The sequence below is a fragment of the Hemiscyllium ocellatum genome, chromosome 8 (genome assembly GCF_020745735.1).
Source record: "Hemiscyllium ocellatum isolate sHemOce1 chromosome 8, sHemOce1.pat.X.cur, whole genome shotgun sequence".
Taxonomy (NCBI): domain Eukaryota; kingdom Metazoa; phylum Chordata; class Chondrichthyes; order Orectolobiformes; family Hemiscylliidae; genus Hemiscyllium; species Hemiscyllium ocellatum.
Genome location: NC_083408.1, coordinates 119433995 through 119455150, shown reverse-complemented (window position 1 = coordinate 119455150; position 21156 = coordinate 119433995). Strand labels below are relative to the sequence as shown.

The following is a 21156-nucleotide window of genomic DNA, read 5'->3' as shown; positions in this document are numbered from 1 at the left end:
ACACGAAAATTGGTGGAGTAGCAGAAAGCATAAGGGACTGTCAGAGTATACAGGAGGATATAGATAGACTGGAGAGTTGGGCAGAAAAGTGGCAGATGGCTTTCAATCCAGACAAATGTGAGGTGATGCATTTAGGCAAGACTAATTCGAGAGCAAATTATACAATGAATGGAAGAGCCTTGGGAAAAGTTGATGGGCAGAGAGATCTGGGAGTGAAGGTCCATTGTACCCTGAAGGTTGCTGCACAGGTGGATAGAGTGGTCAAGAAGGCATATAGTATGCTTGCCTTCATTGGACGGGGTATCGAGTATAAGAGCTGGCAGGTCATGTTAAAATTGTACAAGACATTGATTCAGCCACATTTAGAATACCGTGTACAGTTCTGGTCGCCACATTACCAAAAGGATGTGGATGCTTTGGAGAGGGTGCAGAGAAGGTTTACGAGGATGTTGCCTGGTATGGAAGGTGCTAGCTATGAAGAGAGGTTGAGTAGGTTAGGATTGTTTTCTCTAGAAAAAAGGAGATTGAGGGGGGACCTGATTGAGGTTTACAAAATCATGAAGGGTATAGACAGGGTGGATAGAGATTATCTTTTTCCCAGGGTGAAGGATTCAATAATGAGAGGTCATGCTTTCAAGATGAGAGGTGAAAAGTTTAAGGCGTATACACGCGGCAAGTACTTCACACAGAGGGTGGTGGACTTTGGAACACGTTACCAGCAGAGGTGGTAGAGGCAGGCACGGTAGATTCATTTAAGATGCATCTGGACAGATGCATGTGTAGGTGGGGAGCAGAGGGATACAAATATTTAGGAATAGACTGACAGGTTTAGACAGTACAGTTGGATCGGCTCAGGCTTGGAGGGCCGAAGGGCCTGTTCCTGGGCTGTAAATTTTCTTTGTTCTTTGGTCTTTATCACCAATGCATCTGTAATCTCCTCACCTATCTCCTTCAGAACCATGAGGTCCCATCCATCGGTCTGGGTGATTTATCCACCTTCAGACCTTTCAGCTTCCCCAGCATCCTTATCCTTCATTTTCACAGGAACATGCTAGTCCTGAATACTAATCAACTGGCTTTTAAAAGATTCCCACATGCCAGATGTGGATTTACCCTCAAACAGTTGCCCCCACTCTACATTCCCCAGTTCCTGCCTTTCCCTAGTTTAGTACTTTCATCTGAGGGCTACACCTGTTGTTTTCAAAAGTAACTTACAGAATTATGATCACTGTTCCTGAAATGCTCCCCCATTGAAACTTGCATCATGTGGCAGGGCTCATTCCCCAAAACTTACTGGCATCACCCCTTCCTTTTTGGACCATGTCACAGTTGAGCTGTGATATTCTCCATAATCATGAACATGACTCCCCCCTCCCTCACCCCCTCCACAATTTTACATCCCTCTTTACACCCTAGCACATTTAAAACCTGGAATGTTAAGCTACTAGTCTTGCCCCTGACAGTCTTGTCCCTCTCTTAACTAAAAATTCTATCATGGCTTCTCAACCCCATTCTCCTGTGATTTCCCCACAATTTTTGATCCTCTTACTAATCAAGAACCAATCTATCTCTCAACACTCAACAATTTGGTCTCCACAGCCTTCTATGGCAATGAGTTCCACAGATCCACCACCCACTGGCTGAAGAAATACCTCCTCCTCTCAATTCTAAAGGGTCGGCCCTGCAATCTGAGGGTGTGCCTTTGGATTCTAGTCTCTCCTACTGATGGAAACATCTTCTCCACATCCACTCTATCCAAGCCTCTCAGTATCTGTAACTTCCAATGAGATTCCCCCTTCATCCTTCTAAACTCTATCAAGTACAGAGTCCTCAACTGCTCCTTAAATGACAAGCCCTTCATTCCCAGGATCGTTCTTGTAAACCTCCAAGGCCAGCACATCCTTCCTTAGACACCAAAACAATATTCCAAATGCAGCCTTATAGAGCCTTAACAATACATCTATGCTCTGCATCCTAGTTTTCTGTAAATAAATACTAAAACTGCATTCACTTCCCCAGCTAAACCTCCATGTTAATTTTAAGACAATCCTGAACTAAGACTCCCAAGTCCCTTTGTGCTTCAGATTTCCTAAGCCTATTCCCATTCAGAAACTAGTCTATGCCTCAATTCTTCCGAGTGTATAACCTCACACTTTCCCACATTGTATGCCATATGCCACTTCTTTGCCCAGTCTCCTCACGTATCCAAGTCTTTCTGCAGCCTCCCCATTTAAACTCTACCTGTCCCTCCACCTACTTTTGTGCCATCTGCAAACCTAGCAACACTGCCCTCAGTTCCTTCATCCACATCATTAATGTATAACATGAGTAGTTGTGGTCCCAATACTGACCCCTGAGGAACACCACTAGTCACTGGCTGCCATCCTGAAAAAGACCCTTTATCCCTACTCTCCGCTTTCTTCCAGTCAGCCAATCCTCTCTTAAGGTTCTTCTTTGTCTAACTTGCTCATTACCTCATCAAAGAATTCTAATAGATTGGTCAGGCATGGTCAGCTTCCCTTGAGGAAGCTGTGCTGGCTGAGCCCTATTTTATAATGCACTTCCAAGTACTCCACAATCTCATCCTTAATAATGCACTCTAAAGTCTTATCAACAACTGAGGTTAGGTTAACAGGCCTATAATTTTCCCACCTTCTGTCTCCCTCCCTTTGTAAACAAGGATCTTACTTTAGACATTTTCCAGCCCTCCAAGACCTTTCCTGACTCCTATGATTCCTGAAAGATCACCAATGCATCTGTAATCTCTTCAGCTATCTCCTTCAGAATCATGGGGTCTAATCCATCGGTCCGGGTGATTTAACCACCTTCAGACCTTGCAGCTTATCCTTTGTGATGGCCACTACACTCACTGTTTCCACCAACTCTTCTGAAGTTCTGGTATGTTACTGGTGTCTTCCACCGTGAAGACCGATGCAAATTACTACCAATTATTACCTTGGGAAAAGGGCACAGACTATTCACCTTATCATGGTTTTATATACTCCTATAAAGTCGCCAGTCAAAGACAGAAGTGGGAAGTTGTGTGTGGACCCTGTAGAGATTGGACAGCTGCAAAATTAATATATCTCATCAGTTTTCATTCAGGAAAAGGAGAATGTTGTTGAGGAGAAGCATGAGATACGGGCTATTAGACTAGAAAGGAAGAGGTGTTATCAATTTTTGAAGGAGTGAAAGTAGACAAGTCCCCTGGGTCAGACAGGATTTATCCAAGGATTCTCTGGAAGCTAAGGAAGAGGTGTTGGAGCCTTTGGCTTTGATCTTTGAGTTGCCATTGTCTACAGGTTTAGTACCAGAGGACTGGAGGATTGCAAATGTTGTGCCCTTGTTCAAGAAGGACAGCAGAGATGACCCAGGTAATTATAGACCAGTCAGTCTTACTTCTGTTGTAGGAAAAGTTTTGGAAAGGATAATGAGAGATTGGATTTATAATCATCCAACAACCAACAATTTGATTGTAGATCATCAACATGGTTTTGTCAAGGATAGGTCATGTCTCACAAACCTTTTCAGAAGGTGACCAAGCATGTAGATGAGGGTAGGGCCATTAATGTGGTATACTTGGATTCAGTAAAGCCTTTGATAAGGTTCCACATGGTGGGCTGTTGGAGAAAATGTGGAGGCATGGGATTGAGGGTGATTTAGCAATTTGGATTATAAACTGGCTTTCTGTAAGAAGGCAGCAAGTGGTGGTTGATGGAAAATATTCAGCCTGGAGTCTGGTTACTAGTGGTGTGCCACAAGGATCTGTTTTGGGATCACTGCTGTTTGTCATTTTTATAAATAACTTGGACGCAGGCATAAGTGGATGGGTTAGTAAGCTTGCAGATGACACTAAAGTCGGTGAAGTAGTGGACAGTGCGGAAGAATGTTATAGGTTGAAGGTTGAAAGCTAAACAGAGAACAGCCAGGGAATACCTAGAGGCATGGCACTCATCCACAGATTTAATCAATAAGCACATCGACCTGGTCCCAATATACCAGCCACTGCAACGGACAGCTGGAACTGACAACCGGAAGCAGTAGATTCAAACCACTACAAATGCCGGAGGAAAGATCACAGAAGCGCTTCAGAGGAGGTTCCCAAGCACTGAGGGTGTCTCCTACACAGGAGACGAAATGTCTGCAACACAAATTCCCAGCTCGGCGAACAGAACCACAACAATGAAGGGGACTTGGATAAACTGCAGAATTGGGCTGAGGGGTGGCAAATGGAGTTCAATGCAGATAAATGTGAGGTGATTCACTTTGAGAAGAGTAACAGGAAGGCAGAATACTGGGTCAATGGAAAGATTATTGATAGTGTGAATGTGCAAAGGGATCTTCGAGTCTATGTACATAGATCCCTGAAAGTTGCCACCCAGGTTGAAAGTGCTGTTAAGAAGGCATACAGTATGTTAGGGATAGTGTAGGGTGATGGGCTTAGATTAGTTCACAGGTCGGCTCAACATTGAGGGCCGAAGGGCCTGTTCTGTGCTGTATTGTTCTATGTTCTATACCACCCCTCAGCCCCTGATGCTCTAGCAATCTAAGCTCGTCCAAATTTCCTTATAGCCAATACACTCCAATCCAGACAACATCCTGGTAAATCTCTTTTGTACCCTGCCTGAAACATCTACAACCTTCCTTGGGACCAAAACTGCACACAATTCTCAAAATGTGGACATAGCTGAAGTTTTAATATCACTGCAATATGACTTGCCAACCTTTACACTCAATGCCCCGAAGCATGAAGACAAACATACTATAAGCCGTCTTTACCACTTTCATTGCCACTTTCAGGGAGCTATGAACAGGAGACCTCAAATCCTTCTGTATAGCAATGCTCCTAAGAGCCCTGCCACTTACTGCATTTGCATTTTGCATTTGACCTCCCAAAATGCGTCACCTCACACTTGTCTAGATTAAACTCCATCCGCCACTTTTACAGCCAGTCTTCAAATGTTCTATATGTCCTACTGGTTGGCGTGGCAGTTGGAGGAAATGAGGAATTTACAGGAGCTACGGGGCTGTGATGGATGGCAATGGCAGGAAGGAAGGGAGATAAACTGAAGATACAGTCAGGTAGATGTGTTACCTCCAAGAAAGGCAGAAGAGGGAGGCAAGTAGCGTTGGAGTCTCCTGTGGCTCTCCCAATCTCAAACAAGTATGCTGCTTTGGAAAATGTAGGTGAGGGGTGATGGAATGAAGGGACAGATCTCAATAAAACATGTAATCCAGAAAAAACCCACTCTCCTCATTATTGTAGATTTACAAGATAATACAGCTGAAAATGTGTTGCTGGAAAAGCGCAGCAGGTCAGGCAGCATCCAAGGAACAGGAAATTCGACATTTCGGGCATAAGTCCTTCTTCAGGAATGAGGAAACCCTTTACAAGATAATACAGTAAAGTTACACTTTAAAAAGCCCCTTAGTTGCTTCCCTGCTGTGAGCTCTCCCACACAGATTTCTCCAAGCTCAACTGTGAATTTTGCTGTTGATTAATTTTTTTCATTGATGAACGATATTTGAAGTCAACAGCACAACAGTCAGCTGTGCAGATTCACTGCTGGGTCAGACAGCAATGCAGGTTTATTTCTCTATTTGATTTACTTCCCATGTAGTCACTGCCTTTGTCTGTCCTCCTCCTTTTTAAACTGCTGTTGTTTTGATGTTTCTTTTTCCAAAGTTCCAAAACAATGCAACAGTATAAAACAGTAATTACCGCTCCTAGAATTTGAGGAAATCAGCTCCAACACTGAAAAATGCCTCAAACATGGAGCAGCTCTTACAGTCACAACTTTTTCCCATCCTCCATCTTGGATTACCCAGAATCCTTCCTTTTGCTTTTATACTGTCCCTGACTTACTTTGTCAGCCATAGGTGCCTCATCTTCCCCTTGGTACAAAGGGTAGAGTAGGCCCCACTGCTATTAGGAAGGTAGTTCCAGGACTGACACAACAATACAAAGAGAGGTAGGAAAGTAAATTGTGAAAAAATCAGAAAGATTCTGCAATGAGGAATAGAGAGACTAAATAAGTCAGCAAGAATTTGGCAGTTGGATTATAATGTTGGAAAATGTGTAGCTGTCCACTTTGACTCAATGAACAGAAAAGCAGTGGAGTATGAGATTACAGAAATAGTACAAGACTCCATGGTAGTGAGAAATCTGGGGCTCCTGATAATGAATCAGAAAAGGTTAGTATTCAGACACAGCAAGTGATTAGGAAGGCAATTGGAGAATATTGGCTTTTAAACAAGGGGAATGGAATATAAAAAATGAGGAAGCTATGCCAGTCTGGTACATGACATTGCCAGGCCAGTTCTGGAGTACTGTGTACAATTTTGATCTCTTTTCCCTCTTTATTTTTCTCATTTTATGTTCCATCACTGGCAAGGCCAGCAATTGCTGCCTATCCTTAATTTTGCTTGAAAATGGAGGCTTCCCAGGCTCTTCAGAGGGTAATTAGGAGACAATCACGTTGATGAGGATAAGGAGTCACATGTTAACCAAACGAGGTAAGAGCTGTAGATTTCCTTCTCTAAAGTGACATGAGTGAACCAGATGTGTTTTAAACCGTGGATAATAGTTTCATGGGCACCATCAGAGACTAGCTTTTAATTCCAGATTTACAGACTGAAGTTAAATTCCATCAGTTACACCATGATGGGATCTGAATCCATATTCCAGAGCATTTGTCTAGTCTTATGAGTTACAAATTCAGTGGCATTACCACATAGCCAGTTAGGATTATGTTCACTGGAGAGCAGAAGAATAAGGCAAGATCTCATAGAAACCTATGAAATTCTAACATGATTAGACAGGATAAATGCTGGAAGGATGTTCTCAATGACTGGGAAGTCCACAACAAGGAGTTACAGTCTAAAGATATGAGGTAGGCCTTTTAGGACAGAGATGAAGAGAAATTTCTTCACCCAGAGAGTAGTGAGCCTGTTAAGGAAACTGTTAAGGCCAAAACATTGAAGATGTTCAAGAGAGGTGTAGATATAGTTCTTAGGGTTAAAGGGATCAAGGGGTATGGGGAGAAGGCGGGAATAAGGTAATGAGTAGGATGATCAGTCATGATCATAATGAATGGTAGAGCAGGTTCAAAAAGCCAAATGGCCTACTCCTGCTCTTATATTCCCATATTTCTATGATTCTGTGTGTCCCATTTCTCACAGGACAGAGCACGATAGATGCCAAGAAAATGTTTCTCCTCATGGATGAGACTAGAATAATTCAACACAGATTAAAAAATTAAAGCTGAGGTAAGGAGTTTTCTTTCTCTCAGAAGGTCATTAGTCAATGTAATTCCCTTCCAGATAGAAAAGCAGAGGCAGGGTCATTGAAAACATTCCAGGCTGGTTAGATTAATCTTTATAGACAAGGGAGTCAAAGGTTATTCATGTACAGGGAAGTACAGTGAGTTTATAACAAGATATGCCATGAAAGTTGGAATCAGCTTCAGGGCAGAATGGCTACTCGTGTTTCCAATTCTTGTGTTCTAAGAAAGAGTACATTTGCCTTGGAATGAGTACAAATTAGGTGCACTCGCTAGAATCTGGGTGGAGGGAATGAGGGTTAGAAAAATGAGAGGTGATCTTGTTCATTCACAAGGATTCTGAAGGTTCTAAAGGAACTTCACATGCAGCACATGCATCCAAACTCCTTCTCAATGTGCTTTCATGTTCATGTTCCAGCTTTTATGTGAGCCCCAAGGCTGCACAGCTATTAACACTCAGTCAGAGTTCAATGGACACCATTGCAGCCTCAGAGCTCCTGACCCCAAAATCTCCTTCCTCAACTCCAGAGGGGGTAATGACACATCTTTGGAAAAAACACTGGGGTAGATATAGAGGTTATGTTCCAATTTGGCAACTGTGGAATATTGGGGCATGGTCTCAAAATAAAGGGCTGATTATTTTGGACTAAGGTAAGGAACATTTTCACTCAAGTGGCTGTGAATCTTTGTAATTGTGTACATTCAGCAGATTGTGAATTTAAATCGATGATATTCAAGACTGGGAATGATGGTTTTGGAACTCTGGAGGAATCAGTGGACATGGGGAACACACAAGAAAGTCAAATTGAGGTCAAAGACTAGCCATAATTGAAGTATAGGGCTGTGTAAGCTTGGTGGGCTGGACAGTCTACTCCTGTTCCTATTTTCTTTGGATGTGTAATGAAGACTAATTTTCAGAGTATGGGGAAAGGGTTGGGGTTTTGGAACAACATTGGATAGCTATTTCAAAGAGCTAGCTTAGACACAATAAGTGAAAAGGCAGGTTAGGACTGTGTTTCTTGTCCAAGTACTACAACAATAAAATGGACTGCAACAGTTCAGGAAGGCAGCTCAACACCATACCATCTTAAGGTCAACTCGGAATGGTCAATAAATGCAGCTCCAATCACTGAGGCTCACATCCTCTGAATGAATTGAAAATCTAGCATTATCCCCAGGGCAAAAACAGAAATTGCCGGAAAGGTTCAAAAGATCTGGCAACAGCTGTGGTGAGAAATTAGACTTCCTGTTTCAAGTTCAGTAAACCGGCTTCAGAACTCAATTCTGAACCTAAAATGTTAACTCTGATTTCTCTCCACAGATGCTGCTGGATCTGCTGAATCTTTTTGTTTCTGATTTCCAGCGTCTGCAGTTCTTGCAGTTTGTTATCCCTGGGGTCTGTACATTATATCCAACACTCCACAGTCCCAACAACATCCATTATAGAGATTTCTCTTCAAACAGTTTTTTCAACACAATAGTTCAGAACAGACAACGAAATCATTCAAACCACAGCTGAGTGAACGCCTGTTATAATCTGAGCTGGTGTTATTACTGGACAAGTCAAATCCCAGACTGAAATCTGTCTCGATTGATAGTTTGATTTTGTAAAGTGGTCTCCTGCTAAAACATAAGCGTATAATGCTGCAGGTTTTGCTTTAACAATAAAATATCACTATTAACAAAAGAAATGAAGATAAAATAGAACAAAACCAACTATTAGAGTCATGGAGTCATAGAGATGTACAACATGGAAACAGACCCTTCAGTCCAACCCGTCCATGCCAACCAGATATCCTAACCCAATCTAGTCTCACCTGCCAGCACCCGGCCCATATCCCTCCAAACCCTTCCTATTCATATACCCATCCAAATGCCTCTTAAATGTTGCAATTGTACCAGCCTCCACCACATCCTCTGGCAGCTCATTCCATACATGTACCATCCTCTCGTGAAAATGTTGCCCTTTTGGTCTCTTTTATATCTTTCCCCTCACCCTAAACCCTCTAGTTCTGGACTCCCCGACCCCAGGGAAAAGACTTTGTCTATTTATCCTATCCATGCCCGTCATAATTTTGTAAACCTCTATAAGGTCACCCCTCTGCCTCTGACACTCCAGGGAAAACAGCCCCAGCCTGTTCAGCCTCTTCTTGCAGCTGAAAACCTCCAACCCTGGCAACATCCTTGTAAATCTTTTCTGAACCCTTTCAAGTTCCACAACACCTTTCCGATAGGAAGGAGACCAGAATTGCACGCAATATTCCAACAGTGGCCTAACCAATGTCCTGTACAGCCGCAACATGACCTCCCAACTCCTGTACTCAATACTCTGACCAATAAAGGAAAGCATACCAAACGCCTTCTTCACTATCCTATCTACCTGGAACTCCACTTTCAAGGAGCTATGAACCTGCACTCCAAGGTCTCTTTGTTCAGCAACATTCCCTAAGACCTTACCATTTTGGGTGGCACGGTGGCACAGTGGTTAGCACTGCTGCCTCACAGCGCCAGAGACCCAGGTTCAATTCCCGCCTCAGGCGACTGACTGTGTGGAGTTTGCACGTTCTCCCCGTGTCTGCATGGGTTTCCTCTGGGTGCTCCGGTTTCCTCCCACAGTCCAAAGATGTGCGGGTCAGGTGAATTGGCCATGCTAAATTGCCCGTAGTGTTAGGTAATGGGTAAATGTAGGGGTATGGGTGGGTTGCGCTTCGGCGGGTCGGTGTGGACTTGTTGGGCCGAAGGGCCTGTTTCCACACTGTAAGTAATCTAATCTAATTTAAGTGTATAAGTCCTGCTAAGATTTGCTTTCCCAAAATGCAGCACTTCGCATTTATCTGAATTAAACTCCATCTGTTACTTCACAGCCCATTGGCCCATCTGGTCCAGATCCTGTTGTAATCTGAGGTAACCCTCTTCGCTGTCCACTACACCTCCAATTTTGGTGTCATCTGCAAACTTACTAACTGTACCTCTTATGCTCACATCCAAATTATTTATGTAAATGACAAAAAGTAGAGGGCACTCCACTGGTCACAGGCCTCCAGTCTGAAAAACAACCCACCGCCACCACCACCCTCTGTCTTCTACCTTTGAGCTTCTTTGATTTTTCTAACTTTTGGTTTGAAACTGCAAATTGAAGTTGAGAATTGAACTTTGAATAGCAACTGGTTTTAGATTAGATTCCCTACAGTATGGAACTAGACCCTTCAGCCCAACCAGTCCACACCGATCCTCCGAAGAGTAACCCACCCAGACCCATTTCCCTCTGACTAATGTATCTAACTCTGCCTGGCCTGCTGTGCTTTAACCAGCAACACATTTTCAGCTCTGATTTCCAGCATCTGCAGACCTCACTTTTTATTCTAACTCTATGGGCAATTTAACATGGCCAATTCACCTAACCTGCACATCTTTGTGTCGGTGGGAAGAAACCGGAGCACCTGGAGGAAACTCACGCAGACACAAGGAGAATGTGCAAACTCCACACAGTCAGTCGCTCAAGGCTGGAATTGAACCTGGGACCCTGGCGCTGTGAGGCAGCAGTGCTAACCACTGTGCCATCGTGCCACCCCCTAAAAAGAGAGAAGAAAGAGAGATGTTTATTGTGAGAAATTGGCCTGGAAAGATAACTGCTCTAAGGACACTGTAGTCGATGCAGGTTCAAGATGTTGCTATGTTGAGAGACTGACAACTGGTTGGATGTTGTATCAGTTAACCATGGGAGCACCAGTGCTGGCTAGCCAACCACGGAAAATGACAAAGAAACAAAAGAAAACAAAGAGTGAACTGGCTCTGACTGGGTTTTGAGCAGCAGTTATTTTTGTTTTAGAAGCTTCAGAATGAGGTTTTCTTGGTTTTACTCTCTCTCTCTCGTTATTCTCCAGTTAGCAAATTGTTCAATGTTCTGAGAAAGGAACCCCAGTTTGTAAGAAATAAATAAAGGTCTCCAGATGTCTGCAGAATGTGTTTGCATTGACCAGTGACTTTGAAATTCAAGTCAAATATACAGTCCTACTTGGCTGTAGTACAACACATCAAAGTATAACATGAAGGCCTGGTAATCATTGTTGGAATTGTTAATGGACTGCAAGTTGCGATTTTTTTCAATGTTTTCTTTCATAATTCATCTCTTAACTGAGCCTGTCTAACTGTCTGTTAGCATATTAGTGGGGTTTACAATTGAAGAAGTTTAGGCTTAGTTCATAAATATTAATTACATTGTTTTATAGTTTATCCATTGTTACGAAGTCAAAAGCATGTATGCTCCCTTTAAAATAGAAAGTGGCTTCCAAATATTGAAGTAAACTTAAAGCGCGGGCTCAGCTGCCCCAATGGAAGGGCTGGGAGACAAGCTGTTCCAACATAGATACATGTACCAAATGGCTGCTAAATGGATACTTGAGTTTTGGTTGTTGTTTTGACAACAATTCAAATTTAACCAATTAGTTTAAATTACGCCTAGGATCCCAGAAGGCAATGGAATTTGAATTTTATTGTTTTGACACCTGGAAACCAATCAAATTATCAGCAGTTAATGTATCATGGGCAGTATATAAACCCGATATTTTAAAAATTAGTGAGAGAGCAACTGCCACCGATCGGCCAAGCAACTGCAGTAGAGCCAGAGAGCTCACAGTCCATCGAACATTTTGCTCTCAAATAAATTAGAAAACATTCTCTATCAAAGGATACCTTTCTCATGTAAAACGTACTTTCAGCAAAAAGAAAAAAGAAGACCCATGGAGATCAGGCAGAAGATTGAAGACAGCAGGGAAGACAGAGACTGTGTGGTCTTGAGATTGAATTAACGTAATGTTTAATAATTGTAGTATTGCAACAGCATTTTTATAGAGTTGGAGTAAGATAGTAAGTAGTTAAAAAAAGGGGGAGCTTGGATTTGTGACTAGTTTTTGTTTAGTGTTCATTATTAGAGTTAGGAAATTAAATTGTATTTTCTTTAAATGGTAGAAGTTAGGAGGTCTCTGTAAATCACATTTTAACAGGTTACCAGGTGAGGTGAGCTTTTCTGGGTCTTTGGTTTTAATTAACAGAGGGGTTTGATTTCCCTGCCGTAACATCTATGTTGTGTTAAAGATACATTCTTAATAATAAATTGTTAACTATTGATTAAGTTATTAGCATGATGTCCAAGAGCTGTTGTTTGAAAAGTTTGGTAAAGAACAATTAAGCAACTTTGAGGATCATTAAATGTTTCGATTTCACTGTGTTGCAAATCCAGTGACAATGAGACTGATTGAGTTTAACTTGCGATCCGTTTCATAACATTATCTACTTATGAAACAAATTCACAGATTTTCAAACATACAGTATAAATTTAAGGCCAAAACATTTCTTTATAAACTAAAAACAAAAACAGCAGCTTTAACATAGTACCCAAAACACAGCCCTGGTTCGATAACTACAAACACACCGGGTATGGGTGCAGATAGCTTTTTCCTGGAATTATTAGAGTTACTTAAAGTTAAATATATTCAGTTTTAAGTAACCTTTTCAAGGTTTTATCCTAACCTTTCTGGTTTGGGCTATCTCTAACTCTTTACTCTAAAGGTAGTTAAGTCTGATTATACTCTTCCTTTCTCAGGCTCGTATACAAGCCACTTCATCAAAGTACTTCACAGGAATGCTCAAAACTCAAAGTAAAGCTAAAATATTTTCTTTCAGGTATTGCTGTTTCCCCTAGGGTAGCATCCCCTTGTAGCATCCTTAAACACAGCTGAGGTGCCGGAAGGCTGGAGGGTTGCTCATGTTGACCCCCTGTACAAGAAGAGTAGGAGGGATATTCTGGGTAAGTACAGACCAGTGAGCCTGACATCAGTGGTTGGAAAGTTGCTGGAGAAGATACTGAGGGATAGGATCCATTTATATTTAGAAAAGAATGGGCTTATCAGTGATAGGCAGCATGGTTTTGTGTAGGGGAGATCGTGCCTTACCAATTTAATAGAATTCTTTGAGGAAGTGACCAAGTTGATAGATGAAGGAAGGGCTGTTGATGTCATATACATGGACTTTAGTAAGGTGTTTGATAAATTTGGTAAACTAATAGAGAAAGTGAAGTCACATGGTGTACAAGGCGTTCTAGCTAGGTGGATAAAGAACTGGTTGAGCAACAGGAGACAGAGAGTAGTAGTTGAAGGAAGTTTCTTGAAATGGAGAAAGGTGACCAATGGTGTTCACAGGGGTCAGTGATGGGGCCACTGTTGTTTGTAATAAACATAAATGATCTGGAAGAGGGCACTGTTGGTATGATCAGTAAGTCTGCAGATGACATGAAGGCTGGTGGAGTAGCAGAAAGCATGGGGACTGTCAAAGAATTCAGGAGGATATACATAGGCTGGAGAGTTGGGCGGAAAAGTGGCAGATGGATTTCATTCCTGGCAAATATGAGGTGATGCATTTTGGGAAGTCTAATTCAAGAGTGAATTATACAATGAACGGAAGAGCCTTGGAAAAAGTTGATGGGCAGAGAGATCTGGGAGTGAAGGTCCATTGTACCCTGAAGGCTGTTGCACAGGTGGATAGAGTGGTCAAGAAGGCAGATAAAATGCTTGCCTTCATCAGACGGGGTATTGAGTATAAGAGCTGGCAGGTCATGTTAAAATTGTACAAGACGTTGGTTCGGCCGCATGTAGAATACTGTGTACAGTTCTGGTCGTCACATTACCAAAAGGATGTGATTGCTTTGGAGAGAGTGTAGAGAAGGTTTATGAGGATTCGCCTGGTATGGAAGATGCTAGCTATGAAGAGAGGTTGAGTAGGTTAGGTTTGTTTTCATTAGAAAAAAGGAGATTGAGGGGGGACCTGATTAAGGTTTACAAAATCATGAAGTGACTCGACAGGATGGATAGAGATAAGTTTTTTCCCAGGGTGAGGGATTCAATGACAAGAGGTCACGCTTTCAAGGTGAGAGGTGAAAAGTTTAAGGGAGGTACTTCACACAGAGGGTGGTGGGTGTTTAGAACGTGTTGCCAGCAGAGGTGGTAGAGGCAGGCATGGTAGATTAATTTAAGATGCATCTGGACAGATGCATGAGTAGGTGGGGAGCAGAGAGATACAGATGCTTAGGAATTGAGCAACAGGTTTAGACAGTACATTTGGATCAGCTCAGGCTTGGAGGGCCAAAGGGCCTGTTCCTGGGCTGTAAATTTTCTTTGTTCTCTGTTCTAAGATTTAAAAAAAACTCTCCTGATCTTCTAAATTGTTTAATCATAAAAACCTATTAAACATACATAAAAGCTTTTAATTTCAAAGCTAGTCTCAAAAGGTGCTTTGACAAAAAAATTACAGAAATGCAAGATAATTGTTAACTTCAGACACACTGAAATCCCACATGTTACGAACTCAAAAATCAAAAACCCTAATGATCCAACATATGATATTTATATCCACCCCACACCCCTCTTACATAATCTATAGAATCTTATTCACAACAATTTCATACAATCACACAGAACAGAAACAGATCATTCGGTCCAACCAACCCATGACAAACATAATCCCAAATTAAACTAATCCCACTGCCTGCTTCTGACCCATATCCCTCCAAACCATTCCTATTCATGAACTTATCCAAATGTCTTTTAAACATTGCAATTGTACCTACATCCATCACCTTCTCAGGAAGTTCATTCCACATCCAAACCAACCTCTGTGTAAAAAGTATGCCCCTCATGTCTTTTTTAAATCTCTCTCCTCACCTCAAAAAGTGTGCCCACTAGTTTTGAAATCCCGCATCCTACGAAAAAGAAAATTGCCAATAACTCTATCTATACTCCCTGTTATTATATAAACGGCCATCAGATATCTTAAAAAGAAATTTGTGGGGGTGGCACAGTGGCTGAGTGGTTAGCTCTGCTGTCTCACAGCACCAGGGTCCCAGGTTCGATTCCAACCTTGGATGACTGTCTGTGTGGAGTTTGCACATTCTCCCCGTGTCTGCATGGGTTTCCTCCCACAATGCAAAGATGTGCAGGTCAGGTGAATTGGCCATGCTAAATTGCCCATAGTGTTAGGTGCATTAGTCAGAGGGAAAAGGGTGGGTTACACTTCGGAAGGTCGGTGTGGACTTGTTGGCCCAAAGGGCCTGTTTCCACGCTGTAGGGAATCTAACCTAAACAAAAAAATTGAGTCTGAGAAACAAAAAAAAAGAAATTTGCCCTTCATTAAACACTAACACACACATAACACATTGAACGGACCCACTTCATTCCCCAGTACTCAATGAGGGGGCAAACATTCCCCATTTTGCCTCTGAGATGGAAACATTTCTCATTATCGCCAATGGTGCCACATTATCGATTACCCCCTGTGGAGCCACATTACCCGTTAACTCTATCATCAACCCAAGGGCAACATTCCCCATTACCCACTGATGGATGACATTCCCCATTACCCACTGATGGATCATATTCCCCATTACAAACTGATGGATCACATTCCCCATTACCCACTGATGGATCATATTCCCCATGATCCACTGATGGATCATATTCCCCATTACCCACTGATGGATCACATTCCCATGATCCACTGATGGATCATATTCCCCATGATCCACTGATAGATCACATTCCCATTACCCACTGATGGATCACATTCCCATTATCCACTGATAGATCACATTCCCATTACCCACTGATGGATGACATTCCCATTACCCATTAATTGATCACATTCCCATTACCCCTCCGAGGGGCAAATATTCCCCGTTACGTCTTTCAGTGTCAAGTAAACTCCATTAGCCGCCAAAGAGCCATATGTACCATTTCCCTTGGCGGGTAACCATTGCCCATCCCCCTGTGAGGGTCTGAGGGGAGAAGGAGCCGCGCGGTTTTCCCTCACTCACCTCCCGCTCCAGCGATGGAGCCGCAGCCTCAGCACCAAACCCCCGAGTCCTACGGAAAGACCCGAGTCCTGTCAGTGAGTCTTCTTCCCGGCCGGAAATACCCGAGATCTGCCGGAAATACCCGAGCCCTGCAGGAAATGTCCGAGTCCTGTCAGTGATCCCAGAGCCCGCCCGGAAACACCCGAGATCCGCCGGAAATGTCCGAGTCCCGATGTAGTGACCCCCTGCTCCGCGGAAAGAGCTGATGCAAATGGCTGACTGAAAGGGAAATTGGATAATAATTACTGGAAATACTTAAAATACTGAATAGAAACTTTGGCTTTGAATTGAGTTTAGTTATTTAGTGGTTGTTGGGTGTGAAATATTGTTTTGCCTAAAAAAAAGCTGCATATCATTTCAAATTGGGGAAAGTGAGCACTGCAGATGCTGGAAAAACACAGCAGGTCAGGCAGCATCCAAGGAGCAGGAGAATCAACATTTCAAACATGAGCCCTTCTTTGTGGGCGGCACGGTGGCACAGTGGTTAGTACTGCTGTCTCACAGCGCCAGAGACCCGGGTTCAATTCCCGACTCAGGCGACTGACTGTGTGGAGTTTGCACATTCTCCCCGTGTCTGCGTGGGTTTCCTCCGGGTGCTCCGGTTTCCTCCCACAGTCACAAAGATGTGCGGGTCAGGTGAATTGGCCATTCTAAATTGCCCGTAGTGTTAGGTAAGGGGTAAATGTAGGGGTATGGGTGGGTTGCGCTTCGGCGGGTCGGTGTGGACTTGTTGGGCCGAACGGCCTGTTTCCACACTGTAAGTCTAATCTAATCAACACCCCTTTCACTTCAAATATACAAGTAAATTCTGTAGGTGGTGCGAATGCTGACAGAAAGAAACACAGAGTAAACATTTCAATTCAACCTGAAGAAACATTCCTGTACTCCAAACACTAATTCTGCTTATCTCTCCACAGGTGCTGAGTACCACCATTTCCTCTGTTGGGTCCCGTGCCCACCAAATGCAAGATCTTGCTTTAACTTTAAATTCTCCGCCCAAACAATTATCTTAAACATTCATCCTCAAGATTTGGAGATGCCGGTGTTGGACTGGGGTGTACAAAGTTAAAAAATAACCTGGTGCTGTGTGATTTTAAAATTCATCCTCAACATTTTGTTGTACTCATTTAGAAGATGTGTGGTTCCTGCCTTGGCTGGCCCAGCATTTATTGTCCATGAGAAGGTGGTGGTGGGGTGCCTTGAACCATTACAGTCCATGTGCTGTGGGGTAGACCAGTACAGCAGGTAAGGCAGCATCCGATGAACAGGAGAGATGATGTTTCAGGCATAAGTCCTTCATCAGGAATGTGTGGCAGTGAAGGGGCTACGAGATAAATGGGAGGGGAGTGGGGCTAGGGGTGAAGTTAGTTGGGAAGGCGATAGGTTGGGGGTGATGGTGAACGGTCGGAGCAGAGGGTGGAGTGGATAGATGGGAAGGAATATGGACAGGTGAAAGAAGTTCAAAAGGGCAGTGCTGAGTTGGAAGGTTGGACCTGGGATAAGGTGGGGGGAGGGGAGATGAAGAAACTGGTGAAATCGACATTGATACCGTGTGGTTGGAGGGTCCCTAGGCAGAAGATGAGGCATTCTTCCTCTCGGCGTCGGGTGGTTCGGATTTGGCACTGATTCAAACAGACATCTACTTCCAACGCACCGACTCCCACAGCTACCTGGACTACACATCCTCGCATCCCCCTCCAGTAAAAACACTATCCCTTACTCCCAACTCCTCCACCTCTGTCACATCTGCTCCCAGAAGGAGCAATTCCATTCCAGAAAATCCCAGGTGGCTTCCTACTTCAAGGATCGCAATTTCCTCTCCAGCACATCTCCACTTCCCACCTGTCTACACTTGAACCTCACCCGTCCAACCCACAAAGGATAGAAACCTCGAGTCCTCTCCTTCCACCCCACCAATCTCCAGACACAACGCATTATCCTCTGCCATTTCTGCCACCTAAAGCCAGACCGCACCACCAGAGATATATTTCCCTCCCCACTCCTTTCAGCAGAGACCATTCCCTCCATGACAGCCTTGTTAGGTGCACATCCCCCACCAACTCACTCTCTACTCCTGGCACCTCATATTGCCACTGTAAGAAGTGTAAAATCTGCGTCGATACCTCACCCCCCCCACCTCAATCCAAGGCCCCAAAGATCCTTCCATATCCAGCAGAGATTTTACTGCACATCCAAACGCCACATCTACTGTGCAGAAGTGGGTACTGCAGATGCTGGAGATTAGAGTCAAGATTAGAGTGATGCTTGAAAAGCACAGCAGGTCAGGCAGCATCCAAGGAGCAAGAAAATCGACATTTCAGGCAAAATCCTTTCATCCTGATGAAGAACTTTTGCCCGAAACGCTGATTTTCCTGCTCCTCAGATGCTGCCTGACTTGCTGTGCTTTTCCAGCACCACTGTAATCCTGACCTCATCTACTGTGTCCGTTGCTCTCGATGTGGTCTCTACAGTTTGGAGACAGGACGCCAACTTGTAGAACGTTTCAGAGAACATCTCCGGGACACATGCACCAAACAGCCTCACCACCCTGTGGCCAACCACTTCAACTCCCCCTCCTGTGCAAGTCCTGAGCCTTCTCCACCGCCACATGCGAGCCAACCGATGCCTGGAGAAAGAACGCCTCTTCTTCCGCCTAGAAACCCTCCAACCACACAGCATTAATGTTAATTTCATCAGTTTCCTCATCTTCCCTCCCTCCTGCTTTATCCCAGATCCAACCCTCCAACTCAGCACTGCCCTCTTGAACTTCTCCCACCCCATCTTCCTTCCCACCTAAGCTCCCCACCCTCCACTCTGACATATAACCATGACCCACCACCTGCATACACTTGTAGCCTTCCTAGCTACCTTCAGCCTCATCCCCTCCTATTTATCACTCAGCCCCCTTGGCTCCCCCCCCGACCCCAAGGCATGTTCCTGATGAAGGGCCTGTTGCCAAAACACAACTGTCCTGCTCCTCGGAGGCTGCCTGACCTGCTGTGCTTTTCCAGCGCCACACTCTCGTCTCTGATTCCCAGCATCTGCAGTCCTCACTTTCTCCACAAGGAGGTAAGCATTCTTGAAGAACTCACAATTGAATTGTCTTCGGTTGAGCTGTTGAGGTATTCTAGAAGGCATTGGATGGTCATTTTGACAGAAATATGACAAGGTTGTCACCAGGTGATAGAACAGCGAAGACACAATGGGCTGGATGGCCTCCTGCATCATAACATTTCTATGACTCTGTGAACTAGTTAGCATATAGGTTAAATTTAATGGTCCAATTGGTTCAATTGAGGCCAACTTAAATTGAGTGACCAGTCTGATAACGTTTATAAAGAAACACTTCAACTGTGGGAAACAACAAATGTTGGTGATCACAGAGGGTCAGACAGCAAGCTAACATTTTCAGTGTGGATGACTCTTCATCAGAGCTGAAGTAAAGTGTGGAGGGGACAGCATTTATGCTATAGTTTAGGGATGGGGGGTGGGGGGTGCAGATCTGGGGGTATGGCAGGTGTAGTGTGTTGGTGGAGAAGAACACCTCCACAAAGTCTTTGTCAAGAGTGGGATATCCCTACAACTTCATCTGCAGATGCCTAGCAGATAAACAACGCAATGAGGACACACCATGACCTAACTCACTTGCCACTCTATCTTATATAAAAAACACCTTGGAACTGACAGCCACAATTCTCTGACCATACGGACTCATGACAGCCCATAGACTGACATACTCAGGCAACAACTCACCACAAAAGAAGACCCTATACTCATCATGTGCAAGATAATTGTAGTTTCCAAGCTTCCATGTAAAGACTGCTCAACACACGATCCAGGACAACCAGGCAGACAATTAGCAATCTGCTTCCATGAACACCAATTAGCCATGACCATCTGTCCCTAGTAAGATGACAAGGACCACAAATTTGACTCAGACAACACTACGATAATAACACAAGCTAAACAGAGGACAGCCAGAGAATTTCTGGAAGCGTGGCACACGGACTCCATCTAGTAAAAAATGAGGTCTGCAGATGCTGGAGATCACAGCTGCAAATGTGTTGCTGGTCAAAGCACAGCAGGTTAGGCAGCATCTCAGGAATAGAGAATTCGACGTTTCGAGCATAAGCCCTTCATCAGGAATGATTCCTGATGAAGGGCTTATGCTCGAAACATCGAATTCTCTATTCCTGAGACACGGACTCCATCAACAAACACATCGATCTAGACCTATTATACCAGCCACTATAACGAACAAGCGAAACTGGCAATCAGAAGCAGGAGGAACAGAACCAAATAAATTCCAGAAGACACGTACAGCAGCACTTCACAGGAGGCTCCTGAACACTGAAGATGTCACCTGGACAGGAGGCAAAACGTCTGCAAATCAATGTCCCAGCTCAGCAAACATACCCACAACTATGGCAAAGGAAAACAAGTAACAAGTTAAAAAAAAATTACTTGCAAATGGACAAACTTAAATTATATCCCATATTAAATGCCAACACTCAAACACATTCAGTTATCAATGGGTTGGACAGCTCAAACAACTTCGAGAACAATTGTGGCTGTAAATTTGCAAAAAAATACGAATTCTGAAATTGAAGAGTCCAAACCAGGAGGGTGGGATTCTCATAGATCTTTTCGTTTTCTGGAAATGATATCATATTGTCAAAGCATCATACTAGACTCAAAACATTGATCTCTCTCCACAGATGCTGCCAGACCTGTTGAGTTTCTCCAACATTCTCTGTTTGTTTCAGATTTCCAACATTCGTAGTAGTTTGCCTTAAGATCTGGCTTTCTTGTACAATTTAGCAGAATTGTTCCTCTTGTAGAACATAGTTTGTATGTGTCATGAAATGCTGGACAATCTTTTGGCAGGTGACCATTAGGTAAAATATGTGTGATACAGGATTTGGGTGTTTGACTGCCCTTGTTGATGGCTGCAGTAGTTGTTACACAGTC

General features: G+C 43.6%; 1 protein-coding gene across 1 annotated transcript in view; it reads right to left on the bottom strand.

The window, feature by feature from the left end:
- The window catches only part of tmem63c (transmembrane protein 63C), a 331403-nt gene extending 312069 nt beyond the window's left edge, over window positions 1-19334 (bottom strand). Inside the window, exons 1-2 of the mRNA XM_060829024.1 lie at window positions 19278-19334; window positions 16147-16404 (exon numbers count right to left, since the gene is read on the bottom strand). Coding sequence (XP_060685007.1) covers window positions 16147-16404; window positions 19278-19334 — 315 coding nt within the window. The remainder of the gene's footprint in view (window positions 1-16146; window positions 16405-19277) is intronic.
- Window positions 19335-21156: the final 1822 nt, after the last annotated feature.